This window comes from Artibeus jamaicensis, unplaced genomic scaffold (genome assembly GCF_021234435.1).
Source record: "Artibeus jamaicensis isolate MK-2021 breed Jamaican fruit bat unplaced genomic scaffold, CSHL_Jam_final contig_3230, whole genome shotgun sequence".
In the NCBI taxonomy this organism is placed as follows: domain Eukaryota; kingdom Metazoa; phylum Chordata; class Mammalia; order Chiroptera; family Phyllostomidae; genus Artibeus; species Artibeus jamaicensis.
The window spans coordinates 4469178-4484291 of NW_026521764.1; the positions used below are offsets into that span (position 1 = coordinate 4469178).

A 15114-nucleotide genomic window follows, 5' to 3' on the forward strand; every position below is an offset into this window, starting at 1 on the left:
GAGTTTTGATGAGTTAACGCAAAAAGAATGCAAGCAATATCAATACAATGTCCGTGTGTTCAGGAACCAGGCAGGACACACACGTGCTGACAGCTTCCATCACTGAATGTCACCTTTGAATTCGGAGGGGATGGCTGTGGAGGGGCACATGCTGGAGCAGTGTTGTCATCGTAGTTTTGTTACGTGGCTCTCAAACAGCAAGCTCCTTGGCAATTCCGGCACAACCAGTCAGATTAGCATGGCTTCAGGGCATTCGTCTTATCACACATGGTTTGTGTTATGGACAAAGTGCTGTGTTCATTAGACATTTTAAAAATTCTCTTCAATACTGAAAACGTTTTTTAAAGCCAAAAAGAAAATCTGAATAATAGGGAATCTGAATATTTAGGAAAATGAGACTTTTTAATTATACTTTTTAAGAAAATAAACAAGGAACTAAAATACACTATCTAGCAAAATTTTCCTATTAAATTTTTTCTCTTGTTTTCTAAGAATTAAAACAAAGAGAAGGAGGGAAGGGGGGAGGGATGTGGGAGGGAAGAAGAAAAGAGGGAGGGGTGGAGAGAGGGAGACAGAGAGAGAGGAATACCTTGCTGACTTCTCCACTCTAGCATTTGAGCACTCATCACGGATACCAGCGGGGATGTGCACAAGCCTGGGAATCCAACCAAGAACTAACAATGCTTGTGGCCACCCTTCATTACATTCCCCCCACAACGCATATATTAAGTAAATTCTACAAATGGACACTAGAGGGCACTCTGGCTGGACAGATCACTCCAAACATTGTCAAATTATTATTTTTTTAGAAAAAATGACTTAATAATAAAGTGACTGATTTCCTTTAAAAACCACTTATTTAGATAAATAGAGATTTAGAAGTTGAAACATCCTAGCCAGATTGAATCAACTGCTAAATGGGTCAAATGTTGCGCCCCATGCAGTCCGTCAGTGTCAGTTTTAAAGTCCGGGAATTAGAGCAAAAAGAGGATGACATCATTTCACATGCACGGCCCTCCCCTGCAGTCACTGGCCAGGAGGTAAAAGGATCTGCATAGCTGAGGCTCCTGTGTGTTCCCCATGCGGCTCAGCCTGAGGCTTGATCCAAAAAAAGCTGAAGAACCAAACTTGGGCTAACAAGTAGAGTAGAAGTTGTGGCTTGGCTAGGCCGGCGGCGTCCCAGCGGCCTCCTCAGCTGTCCAGCCTGCTGCCGGCTGTTTCCTTTTTCAGACCCTCTCACAATAGTTTCTCATTCAATAGATTTTCAAGAGGTTCAGGGGAGGAAGAAAGGAAACGAAAAGTATATGATGATTTCTAATGCATAATAATCCTTATCACTTTGGGGTCTCTCTTCCCCTCGATGCGCTTGGTGAAACTCCCATTAACACTAATGGGAGTTACAGGAGCACATGAGGGGCACAGGACCCCCACTGTGTGCCGAATATATCTCTCCCTAGATGTGCATCACAAGCGTTTCATTAAATCTCACTGCCTTACGAGGTGACCAAACTAGCGATGCAGCTGTACTGGGGAGAGGACACATTTTCCGCTGTGCTTCCTATAATCTTCATGATGGTGTTACCCAAAGACCAACCTCATTTCAGTGTCCCATATGTGAGTCCTGGTAAAGAATAATAAGTTGTTTGTGTCACATGGCTACACGTATACACAATTTACTGTTCCATTTCCACATATATTTCAGCATAAAGTAGAATCCCAGCCAGGGAGAAAATGTGGAATTACATGTTTCTTAGCTTTAGTCTCCTCAGGAAAGTAACGCTATGATTCTTGGTATAAATTCTAGACATAAAAATTAGGCATTATCTTGTTCCTTAGAGAGCAGTGAGCTCCTCTGTCTTACTTTTTAAAATTTTAAGTGTGGCTGAACATACTCCAAAACATTATGCACAGATGGAGCCTCAGAAGCACAGCGGCTTCCCCAAAGTTAACACCGTTCACCTATGCACTGAAAAAATAATCCATGTGAAGTACGTTTCTAAAAAATACTGAGACATGGGATGAAGCATAACGTCATAAACCATAGATAAGCATACGTTCCAAATACAAATTAAGTCTGCTGTCTTTATAGCACAGATTTTCTTATTTTCTTATTCTATCCACATGATGATCTATGTTTTCAAAATGACATAAAAAAATCAACAATGTTTCTTGTCCTGAGAGGCATGATTAAAAAAAGAAAGAAAAAATTTAAATTACTCAGCCTGTGACAGATTTAAACAATAGACCTGCTTCTGCTTTTTAAAAAATACAGAAGTGGATCATTGGGCAATAATAAAATTATTGTGAAAATATAAACTAAACATTGGAGATACTTTTGCAAAAATGCAAAGGTTTTGAAAATGATGACAATGAGTGAAATATACAACAATAAAATAATAGAGAATCTTTCCTTCAGTAGTGTTAAAAACTATTTTAGAAAGATAAGCATATTGTACGATGTTCAAAAAAATCAAATGGAATCTTTATTATAAATATAACCAACATATTCAAGACATATAAGCTTGAACATAAAAGAGCTTGTAAGAAATCCAAGATTAATTTTGCTTTTGCTTACGTATTTTACATTAGTCTGACTTTTTTTTAAGTAAAATCACTCAATGTGAAAAATATGTAACATTCTTGAGTAAGGTTAGAAGTTCACATCATGTGATGCTCAGCGAGATAGCAACACCCTTGTCAACTCTCTGCCCCGCACAGCAAACAAACTTCTAGTGTTACATCTCTGACAGCCTGGGGAGGGCAAAGGTCACCGCTATGCAAAAGCGTTAAAACTGTTGCTTGAAAAGAATTTCATGTCACGAAAGATAAGAATTATTGCAGGGCTAATTTATAGCTATTGCATGAAAAGCTAGATCTATTTAATGCATTCCTCTGAGAAAAACCTGATTTTTTTTCCCCTTCCCTCAAAGGCAAAAATTTGGGAGATAGTCACTATAAAAGGGTTTTTGGAAAATACAACTGCTTCAAGACAAAATACTTAAATTTGTGGAAAGTGCCTCTATATGTGTCTATGTTCTACACCTGCATGGAAATTCTTAAAAAGAAATCTATATGCTTTTGGCAGGAGCTTATGACACATAATAAAACATATATACTTAAATTACTGGTGAACATCATCCTCAAGGTTTCACTCCGCCGGAATGTTTTATAGCTGCATTTTACAGGGCCTGAGTGCTAACATCTAATGACTCCATCCTCACTTCCTTTCTGAAAAAAGCAAACCAAAACCTTTTGCAGCAACCTGCTCCTGCTTTCCTGTCCAGGTCCGGAAATCAGGCCTCTGTTTCCTCTCCACATGTCTCAGTAGGAAGGACTCTAGAAAGCCACTTCCTGAACACACACTTCTTGTCCACCCTGCCTCTGACAGCTCGAAAGAGTGATGTATGGACGTATCAGAGAGGGGAAGGTGACTCCCAGCTCAGGCTCTTTGCAGGACATGGGATGATACGGCAGACCTTGCCCCAGCTGACATGAGGCTACAAAGAGGGGTAAAGTCCTGATAAGAAGGCAGTCCTTCTCATCTTTCCGTGTAAAATAATTGTTGGTTTATCAAAACTCACCTCCTGCTTCCACTACAGATATGGTTTATCTCCTGTTATTTGGAAATAACAATCAGCAAGAAAAGTTGAGCATGTTGTGCGATTTTGTCCATAGCCTGGGCAGTTTTTTCAGTCTTGGTCATAATTAGTGCATGGGGCAAAGTGCCAAGTGGAAATGGATAAGGGGGCTATCCTTCCTGGACTTGTGGGCCACCGGCGTCCTTTGCCAATTTTCAAGCTGCTGTCACTGGACCCTGGCATTTCTTACCCAATTCATTTGCTTTCTGTGTTAATCATATGCAATGAAGATATGCATGGCCAACATTTAAACAGGCTGCAGATCAATTAGCGGTCTTAAGTTTATCTGATTTTTATCAAAGAAGACAGAGCTGTGGGTCGATTGTCAGAGCCTGTGTCAAGTTGACCTTTTCAGAGATGTCTACATTGCCAGTCCCCTGGGCAACTTGTTGTCCCCTGTTAGTATCTGAATGGCAGAAGTCTGTTCTGCTCAAGCACAAAGTATACACAGATGTCTATATTACATTCTTATAGGTTTGACAGCAACTGCATGTTGTATCTATAAACTGTCCTTTAGCAGTGACACTTCCTCAATGATGATAAGCTAATTTATGCAACTAAATCTCCTTTGTGCAGAAATGAAAGCTAATTGAGTCATTACAAAGTAATTCAGGAAGGAATACCTTGTATAAATTGGCTTACTTTATAAATCCTTCTCAAGTGGTTTTCATGCATCCTAAATGGGGCTAAGCAGTTTATCAGCCGGAAGATACCCGCACTGGAGGAGCCAGCTTTGAGGAGCTGTGGCAACGTCTGCGGGGCGGTAAGAACGTGAACAAAACCAAAAGAAGCTTCCCTGAGAAGCCTCGCGATTCATTACCTGTGGTGTGATGAGCACTGTCCTGACTCATCTTCCTTTGTTCCTCCACCTTCCTGGGAGCGCCGTCCTCTTCCTCCTCTGCAAGTAAACAATGCACAGGGCACACTGAAGGGTTTCCTCTGAGATAAGGACACAGTATTCCCCATCTTAAGAGCAAAACTAAAAGTTGATAACACATAAAGATTCCTATTCAGAGAAGGAAACCACTCAACAATTCACATTCCTTTGTCAATAATCTAAAGCTGAACAAATAAACCTCTACCTATTTCCAAATAGCAACCTTACCGGCTGGCTTAATAAAATTTAACATATGTACTAGTGCTTCGCATATGTTGTGTTACATCCTTGTAGAGACTGACCTGGGACAATCTCAGACCCGGAAAAGCCCTGATGTCCAGTAAAACGATGGCCAGCTCTACACAGACGGACTACATTACACTGGCGAGAGTACCTCACCCCAAGCCACGGTGCCTAAAACATCAATATTCTAGCAAAAGGAAAGCGTGTAATAAAAAATACAGTCTCTTATTGAGTATGAGAGACTTGGTAGGCTGACTCACTTGATCTTCACAGGAGGACGCTAGAAGGATCCTTACCCTTCAAGATAACCGCTTCACCCCATAATTATACTGAGAATCTACTACGTGTCATATACTATGGCAGATGTATAGATTTCGTAGGTAGATAATTTTTAAATCCTCATTTAACAGGTGAGTACAGTGAGAATTGAAAATGTAAAGCAGTTTCCAATTTTTGTCATTCAAACTCAGGTTTGAATTATAGTTTGAATCAAACTCAGGTCTGATTATAAAGTCCATGTTCCTTAGCCCACATACATTAAGTGCCTTACCTATATTATTTCCATACTCTCCCATCACATTCCTTCTCTGAGTTATAGGAAGAAATATAGTAAGATTAAGGAGAACAGTTTTTAACAGAGCCAATAGACTGATTCTTTGACAACAAAGAAACACTTCTTATATTACCACTTTCCTCACCTAGGGATATATAAAACTTAGAAATACTTAAGGCAAGGCATATGAACGAAATGGTATGCTAAAGAAACACTGGGTTCAAAAAGAATCACAATTTCAAGAAAAATCCAGAACTTTAAAAATAAGTATGCTAAATATATAAATATAGCTGTTATGACTATTAAATAATTCAACCAATAAATCTTCATTGAGTACTAACTACAGGTAAAAGAGAGATTCCACCAAGAAGTCAAGGACAGTAGGGAGATTCTGCCTCCAGGAAGCTGACAACCTAGAGGGACAGAAGACAGAATCTAAAGGAAAATGGGATAGGGGCCTAAAACCTGACGTGTGATGTCCAGGCATGAAGGAGCAGAGAAGAAACCACCCAGCAAGGAATACCATGAAGGCCCTGAAAGATGGAGAGAATCTGAACAAGGGGAGATGGCAAGTTCTTTTTAGCTAAAGAACGTGGTACTCAGAGGAAGAGAGCAGGGTGGGAGAGAATGCTGGTAGTTTGGGCCAGTCATTGAAGGGCATTGCACATCCTGCCATGGATGTTCGACTTTTACTTGGTGGGCAACGCAAGTCCCAGAAGATCTGTGAGCGGAGAAAGGGCAGGACTGAAATTATGCCCGAGGAAGGCTCATCTGCTCCCACTGTGTCAGATCCTAGAGGAGGGGCCTGGGGAGAGAGACACTCGGAGTTTGGCTGAAGGGGAAGGAAACCCTGAGCTGAAGGGGCAGAGGAAGTGGAAAGGAGAGGGTCAGGAGGGGTAAAGGAAGCAGAATTGATAAACTCTGTGCCTGACTGGATAGGGAGGGTTATGGAGTGGGGAGAGCAACCAAGGATGACTGAGGTTTTGAGCTTAGTTAACTGAGCGATGGGAACATCATTATTAAAAAAGAGAATAGCAGAGATAAGCCATTTTGCTGAGGAAACACAAGGAGTTGTGTTTCTGACAAGAGACGCTGAATGCACTGGTAAGGCAACCCAGAGGAAATGTCCAGGGGCGGCTGGAAAGGCTGGTAGAGAGGTCAGGACTGCACATGCAAATATGGAAGGCTCATGCAAATTTTAAAGTGGTGATTAAGGAAAATCAACATTTAAATCAGGCTTGGAGGTTATTCTGCTTATAAGACAAATACAACCGTTGCAGATTTTTATAATTCAATTCAAACAAAATAATGAAAAGCTCCAATGTAAGGAAGAGCTGGAAACATTTGATAATTTATATATATTGAGTTGAACCTAACACTGTCAACTTAATATGGTTTAGTCAAAGAGTAATGAATACCTAAAAGACCTCATAAAAAGTCTGATACTAAATCCTGTCTCTTTTCTCTTCAACAACAGTTAGCTAGCTATGCCAAACTTCAAGGCCAAGCTATCATACATGGGCTAAAACAGGGTGTTTTCATAAAAATTAGGGACATTTACAGTCATTTTGTCTAACCTACTCATTTTACAGATTGACAATATTTTCAAAGGTGAGGGAGGAAGCTCTCTCTTACTTTCATTTTCCCCAGTACTCCCTCTCTTACAATTTGGTCATAAGTACAATAGTAAGAAGTAAATTCAAAAATAATTAAGGGCACTTGTCCTTAAGTCAAAAGCCATAACCCCATCAATATAAGGAGCAGTATTCTTGGCTCTTAAGAAGAGACTATGGGATTTAGACTCACCACCCAAAGTCATTGTCAAGATATCAAACTAATATAATAATTAAATTTTAAAAGTTGGCTCTTGGCAAAGTTAATAAGTTAGAATTTATTACTATGAATTTATTCTTATTTTACTAAAATTTAAGTGCCTTAATATGCACAGTATATTCTTAAATTACCAGAATATTAAAAATACTTACTCAATATCAATATTTACTGTAAGTATCCAAATTGAAAGCCACATGAAATGCTTAATAAGCAGTATTTTAGAGGATGAGATACTGATTAAAATCACTTTGTTTCTCCATTTCAAACCTAGTACTGATATTTTTAGGTCAAAGGCTTCTATGTTCCATACATCAATTTTGTCTTAACAATGTTCCAACAACTCATTTTATCTTGTGCTAACAATACAAGTAGCTTCCATAAAAAAGACAACAAAGTCAAATCTTGGTGTGTGCGTGTGTGTGTTTGTTTTAATCTTAGGGAAAAAAACTCAGACTGAATTTTGAATAAAATACGATATAAGGGAGATGTTCAATAAATACCAAGTGAAGAAATGGATTCAAAAATCATGAAAATAAATTCTATCATACTCATTTATAACAGAGCAAACCTCTCTATACCACTCAAAAATATGTTAGGCCAAGTGACTGAGATTCTAGGAAATAATCACCATCACAATATATTAGAAATAGAAACACACAGTGTTCTATTTAGGTCCATTGTTAAACATTTATTTTGGTGTTGAGGTGTGATGTCATTATACAATACTAATTAATACCTTAGATAGTCCATGTTTGTGGGTTAATATATTCCATTCAACATTTTAATAACAGTAAACAAAAACAGCTCAGCTATGCAGTAAAATCCATCAAACCACACAGATGGTTATAAGGTTTTCATTATGTGGTTTCCATAGCAATCATATTGCAAATCTGGAAGCTTCTTGCAAATAAGCAGCTTGTATTTACACACCTCTCAGCTGCAGCACCAAGTCCTCAACATGTGAAGTTAGTATTCCAATCACACGTTGTTACAGGGATCATCAGGAGGATTTTCAATCAGACAAGATGAAAATAATAGTAAAGTGAAAACGCAGAATATAGTTCAAATATAGTCACACATTCAGTAAACCAATCAATGAGTATCAGAAATGTTCTGGTAGTCACTGAAAGGTTTTAACATTAAAGCCTGTCAAAAATAAAAACTTCCAGGAGCAATTGTATCTGACAGAATCTAAAAAGCTTAAACTCTACTCTCGCTCATCTTTTTCATGCATATTGAGCCATTTATTAGGATGATGACCATTGAGGAAGCGCTAATTGAGAAAAAACTCGAGACCCCTTTTTTTCCTGCTAGATTAATCAATTTAATTTACAGATTGATCCAGTGCATAACAGATAGATTAGTACCCTCATAAGAATCACAACTCTAACTATGTACGTTTCACAAAATGGCTATTTCTGCTTTACTAACTTTTTAAAGAATAAACAACAACAATAACAGAAACAAAGCAAATAACACATGTAACTGACATTGCTTGAAAAAGACTCAGTACAATTTGTTAGGACCAAACCAGGAGATGTGATGTTCACATCAGGGCTGAGGCCTAATTTTTAAAAATTTTATTGAATTTATTGGGGTGACAATGGTTAACAGAATTATATAGGTTTCATGCGTACTGTTCTATGACACATCAGCTGTATATCGTATTGTGTGCTCGCCACCCCGAGTCAAGTCTCCTTCCACCCCCATTTCTCCCTCTTTACCCTGTTCTTCTCCCCATCCCCTTTCCCTCTGGTCATTACCGCAGGGATGAGAGTTTTTATTTCTTGAGTGTCTATGAGTTTTTATTTCTTTTTTTTTTTTGCTTAATCTCTTCCCTTTTTTCACTCAGCCCCCAACCTCCCTGTGGTCTGACAGCTGTCATTCTGTTCTCTGTACCTATGAGTCTGTTTCTGTTTTATCATTGCTAGGGAGAAGAGGACAGCAATGTAAGAAAATCTTTGACTCACACAATTATTGCCTTTCTCACTAAATACCTTTCGAAAAGGGATCTACTGAATTACAGTGCATTTTAAAAGACACAAAACACAGAATCAAAAGTTATGCTCTGAATTGAAGCTTGGGCTTAGATCTAACCCTGCCAAGGCTTCACTGATTATGTGGCCATATATTTGTCTCAAGAAGTTACTATTTATTGCTTAAATGTTCATACTAGATCCATTATATAACTAAATCCTCATAACAATTCTATAATGTAATAAAAGATACCTTTACCATCATTTTGTGGATGCAAAAGTAAAACTTACAGAGCTTGAATAACTTGTCCAGGTTCACATATCTGGGTGGAATAAGAGCTGAGACTTCAACTTGAACCTGTACTCCTAAAGCCCTTGCTTAAGTCATAGTGCCACTTCCTTGATTTTCATTAAAATCTTCAGTTTATAGATAGATTGTTTTCTAAATTTTCATTCAAATACTGGTTGTTTGTGAACATGGAAAGCATTTTCACATAAATGGGTAAATTCTATCCTACCACAGCATGGTACTTGAAGCAAATCTTAGGTCAAGCGATCCTTTTAGAGATACGTTTAGAAACAGAATTTCAAGTTGGGATGCCCCAAACCTGCATCTTCTCCTCTCTATTCTCCTGTCTCCCCCTCCCCACATCTAATGTTCCACAGGCTGAAATGCCCTAAAGCCAGTGCACAGTATTTCATGTTTTCTAAATGTCTCTAATGCAAACTCGTAATTGAGAATGGATTTATTTTTAGGCCAGCCAACTTTTCTTTCTCACTTAATTTCAATATGGAAAACATGTTTAAATGTACATGGTTAAGTTGAGCCTTCCCACAAACCAAGATCTGAAAGTTCAGCTACATTTCAGAGCAACAGGCTACCCTGCACAGTCATCAAGGGTTCAGGTCCGGGGTGTTGCCAGCAAGATGGCCCTGGGCGGGAGAAGATGGGACCCAAAGACCCTCTGGCCAGTCCAAGCAGTGCTACGTGAAAGAGGGGGAGATGTGGGAAGGATTTACATAAATGGTATCTCCCCTGTTCTTTCTTAAGACCTGGGACTAGCTATGAAGCTGCTGGAAGGGTTGGGAAAATGGAAGAACACAGTGAAGGGGATACAGACAAAGGAATTCAAAATTATGATGATAAGGAAAAGTGAGTTCCCTAAGGGCCTGTAACCCCTGCTCCACTGATAATTTCAAATATGACACTTCTAAAGAATTTTTCTATCTTTAATAGACTGCCATTTTACAGCAATAACAAATATACTATTGTAAAGAGAAAAGCATGTACCTTTCAGTATTATCAAAACTTAAAAAAAAACCCAAAAGATAAAGATAACTGAAATAACATATTTAGAGTCAAGTTTACTCTCCTGGAAATTAGGCAAACTGGGGCCTATTGCTAAGGTTCTAGTTACTCACGTAACCTTGACACTGTTTCTAGTTCCCAGCGTCATCGTTGTAAGGTGGAAACAATGTCTGTCCATAGCACTTGCACAGGATTTGAGGGGGACAATGAGATAATCACATTTCTCAGGAGGAAAATAATGCACAACCAGCACGCACCATCGGGTTAATCACTGTAAGAGCAAGGTGCTTTGCAACCATTTATTAACTTAACAACCAAGAAGATTAATGCAATATAAAAGGCAACAAAATAAGCAATAGTTGTTTAATCACACAATCTAATTTTCAACCTTGACATTCATTCTTATAGGGTTTAACACTGCATTTCAAAAGCAAAAAGATGTCACTACATTATAGTAAATTTCTGTACTATATTAAAATTAATAATTTGTGCACAACTGAAAGTACAAAAATAATGATTTTTTTTTTTTTGCAAACACAAAACTTGTTAACATCAGGCTGGGATTTGGGGGAAAAAATAAAATTCAAGGAAGTATCTCTTTTGACAGAATCAGGGGGAAAACTTGAAAGAAACCTTAGATGTAATCCCCTTCTTTTGTTTAAGGGGAACCCAGCGGGGGCTATTGAGTGACTTGGCCAAGATCGTGCACCTTGTACCTGCTCTTCTCTCCCTGTGCTGCCTTCTGTAAAACACGTACCACAGACATTGCTGAACGAGCCTGCTGCTGCCCTAGAGGGACTTGTCTATTCAGGAGGAGCCTTATATAGACTTGATCACCTAAAGGCAATTAGGACAGGCAAAGAAACCACATAAAAGGGGAAGCGAAGAAAGGGCCGAATGGAATTTCAACTCCCTAACAGCAAAAAAAGAAAGGGCTGAATGTAATTTTAACTCCTTAACAGTTAAGGAGTAGTTACATTTACACAGTCCTAAAATTATTTTGGCCCTTTGAAGGCAACCATAAGGCTGATGTGGCCCCCGGTGAAAACGAGTTTGACACCCTGGGCTAGAATCTGTCAGAAGCAACTGTGAGTCAGAAAATGACCCTGCTCCTAGAGTGCTGGGCAGAGGGAAACTATGACACGTGGCTCCTTCTTGTCCCAGTGTAGTATAACCACTATCTGTTGTAATGTAAAATTCTTGTAACTATTCTTTAAAGATCAAATTCTTAGCTTTTTATTTAAAATTGATCATTTCTGCAGAATGATAATTCTTTTAACCCAAGAAAGTCCAAATTAAATTACTTCTCCATTAGAGTAACTGCTATATGGTTACAGTAATCGCTAGATGGTTCTGGGTGTCTAGCACAATTATAGTTTGCCACATGTAAGTTCATTTTTAAAATTTAAATTAACCTCTTCCATATTATTTTTGTTATATTCTGTTCATTGTTGGAAGTCAGAAAAGAGAAGTAAGCAAAAAATAAAAATGGTTAAAAATCATCCAAGACCTACCTATGCATTAGCAACTCTTTTCTAGAATCTTTACTCAGTTTCTGGTTTTTCTTTCTTCTCATTTTAAATAAGAATATCCCAAGTGTACAGGGACTTCATTAGAAACTGTTCTGAATCCTTTTTTAGAAAGTAAAATATGTCATCTCAACTTAGATTTTGGTCCGTTTTAAAGTTTCATCGTTAAAAAAAAATACCATCTAATCATAAGTCGGTTGTGTGAAGAAGATCATGTCATTGTAATGTGGCTGCAGAATAAGGATCTACGACCGTCTACTCTACCCTCAGGGGAAAAGCAGATATCCAGATGCCAAGCTCGGTCATTTTGGCTCAGTCTCTCTTTTCTCCATTTGCTTATGCACGAACACTCCTCCCCTTCACAGGCAGTGTGCCTTCACCTCACGTCCAGAACCCGAGAAAGCAAAAGCACAGACCCTCGGAGAAAACATCACCGTTACTGGTTCCACATACCCAGCACCAGCACTGGTTTCTTTTCGAGGGCTGGAGGGTCTGGGAGGGTCTTTTCTTATTTTCATAAGAAAATTAAGATATTTGCCTTTTTCATCACGTTAACATTTGCACTGATGCTGCAATGCAATGATGGGTAAGCTGCTGACACCTCAGCATAAGTCAACACAGTGGAACCAAACTGTCCCTGTGTTCTTCGCCGCCTTGTACTGAAAACAAACAAGCCAATTTCAACTAAAAATATCCTTGACAAAGGAGCAAAAATTCTCATTTTAATTTAAGGACAACCTGGAGTACATGTATTTTTCACATTCTGTGGGATAAAATGGGAAGGACACATAAAGCGTTTGTGCCGCATCTCCAGATGCACCAGAGGACGGATGGAAGCCAACCCAGCGGCTTTGCCCAGGGCACACCACTTTTACTTGAAAGAATAACTGAAGAACTACGCTTATGTAGCCTTGGGAATGTGGCAGGTATTTCTCAAAAATGAGCTAAGCAAGCTTCTTATTTGAAAGAAAACAACAGACAGTCGTTTTTTTGCCAATGATTACATTTGAGCTTTCAAGTAAAAATTAGAATTTTAGAGACTTACATCTGCCACTGTGAGCTTGGCAGCTCCCCAGTACTTAAAGAGTTCTCTAAAGAGACTGGTGGTGCTATTAATGAATGTGCTTTTTTAATTGTGTCAATATTTGGAAGTTCTGTACAATGTAGTAAACCAAAATTTTCCAACTGGTTAATGATGCTACAAAAACACACATGGGTGAAGGAACCATTCAATGTACCAGACAGACCCACTGATGTTATTGTAACAGTGTGAAAGTTCACTGATATGGTTTTGGACTCCACACTGCAACTAACTTCTACCCCTTGTCAAGTTTAAGTACAGTATCAATGATGATTATGCACAAAAACCTGCAAAAACTATTAAAATGCTTCCCTTTTCCTGCTACATATCTGTATGAGGCTGGATTTTCTTCATATGCTGACCGTACTTAAACTAAACTAAAACAACATATCACAGCAAAGTGAGTGCAGAAGCACATATGAGAGTCTAAATGTCTCCTGTTAAGCTTAGATACTAGCAAGATCTGCAGAAAATGAATACCGTGCTCCTCCCCTTCCTGATATTTTGGAACAATATAGTTATTTTCCCTAAAGATACTTATTTATGTTCACATGCAATGGGTTTATTATCCTAATTTTAATTCATTACTAAACAATGAAAATATTTTTCAGTTTTAATTTCTGATATATAACAAATCCTAAGAGGCAGAGCCCACATAAACTAAAGCTTTTTGGGGTTCTCAGTAATTTTTAAGATTGTAAAGGGCTCTGAGAACAAAAAGTTTGAGAATCATTGTGCTGTACTTTCTAGAGGAGTACAGTTAAATATCTAAACATTGCTGACCTGCAACATGAAAACTCTGATACCCTGCCAGCCCACAACACTGGTAATTACTTTATATTCCCAAAGCACACACTCTCAGGGATGAATTACATTACGCTGTTGACTCATATTGAGCTGTTGACCAAAATCCTTGTGTTTTTCCCATTTGCTGAGCCAAATCTTTCCCTTCTCATACTCATGCAGCTAGATTTTTGGAACAAGTGTGATAGTCTATCACATTTCACCTTGTTAAGAGTTGATCCATGATTTAGGTCATTTGAGAGCATTGCCTGTATATCTTCATTCAAGGCATTGATTAATATGATATGAGAACACTGAGAATTAAGCTGAAGGCATTTACAAAATCAATTAATCAACAGCCTTAGGGCACAGCAGTATAACCAGTTACCCAATGGTTTTCATATCTATAAAGCTTTCATGAGAAGCCTGGCCAAATGACTTACTGATGTCTATTATGTGTCTATCATTTCCTTTGAACTCATGTTGGTTTTTGTAATCGTTATGTCTTCTTCTATATAATATAAAGGGTTCCTTGACAATGTATTTAGTAGCTTCTCTGGAGTCCACTTCAAAGTTCCCAAACAGTATAGAAATTGCAGAATCCACGTCCACTGGATAATGTGGTGCTCCTCCCAGATGCCCCATTCAGGGCCAACACAACCATCCCCCCACTGCGGGGACTCAGATTGCTGCTGGCTCACAGCTGTGTCCCTCCCTAGAAATCGCCCTTGGCTGCAGGAAATTGCCTCAGTCAAGGTCACACCCCTCCCAGAGGACGGCCTGGAGCCAATGATTAGTTGGTGTGGGGATATAAAGACAGGCCCCTTTGCCTCAATTTGGCACAATCCTGAAGACTCATCCCAGTCTCCTGGCTCCTGGAAAGAAAGTTCAGCTAAGGCCTCAGTTGCAGCTGCATTGTGGGTCAGCTTCTCCGGTTCAGTTCTACCTTCCTCACTTTCACGCAAGGGTATCTCCGAAGATCACTCACCAATAAATCTTTTACATACATCTGTCTCAGAGTTCCCTGCTTCAGGGAACCCAATTAAGATGCTATAGCTTTCTACTGTTTTTAAAAAGTTCACAGTTCAATTGCTAGACTACACACTTCTAACATCTCTTTCATCCTTCGTGTTTCCCTCAAAATCAGTGACAGTAGTACAATGGTTTCATTTATAAGTTGTGTTGGATGTAGTCTTATCTCGGCCGGAAGACAAACAATTCCTACTCATCTTTAAGACCTTGCTCAAATGTTCTCCAGTTTACAATGCATTTCCCAAACCTCCCGCACCCCC

General features: G+C 38.8%; 1 protein-coding gene across 1 annotated transcript in view; it reads right to left on the reverse strand.

The window, feature by feature from the left end:
• Positions 1-15114, reverse strand: part of SKAP2 (src kinase associated phosphoprotein 2) — a 173083-nt gene that overhangs the window by 21068 nt on the left and 136901 nt on the right. Inside the window, exon 10 of the mRNA XM_053663617.1 lies at positions 4459-4536. Within this exon, the coding sequence (XP_053519592.1) occupies positions 4459-4536 (78 nt within the window). The remainder of the gene's footprint in view (positions 1-4458; positions 4537-15114) is intronic.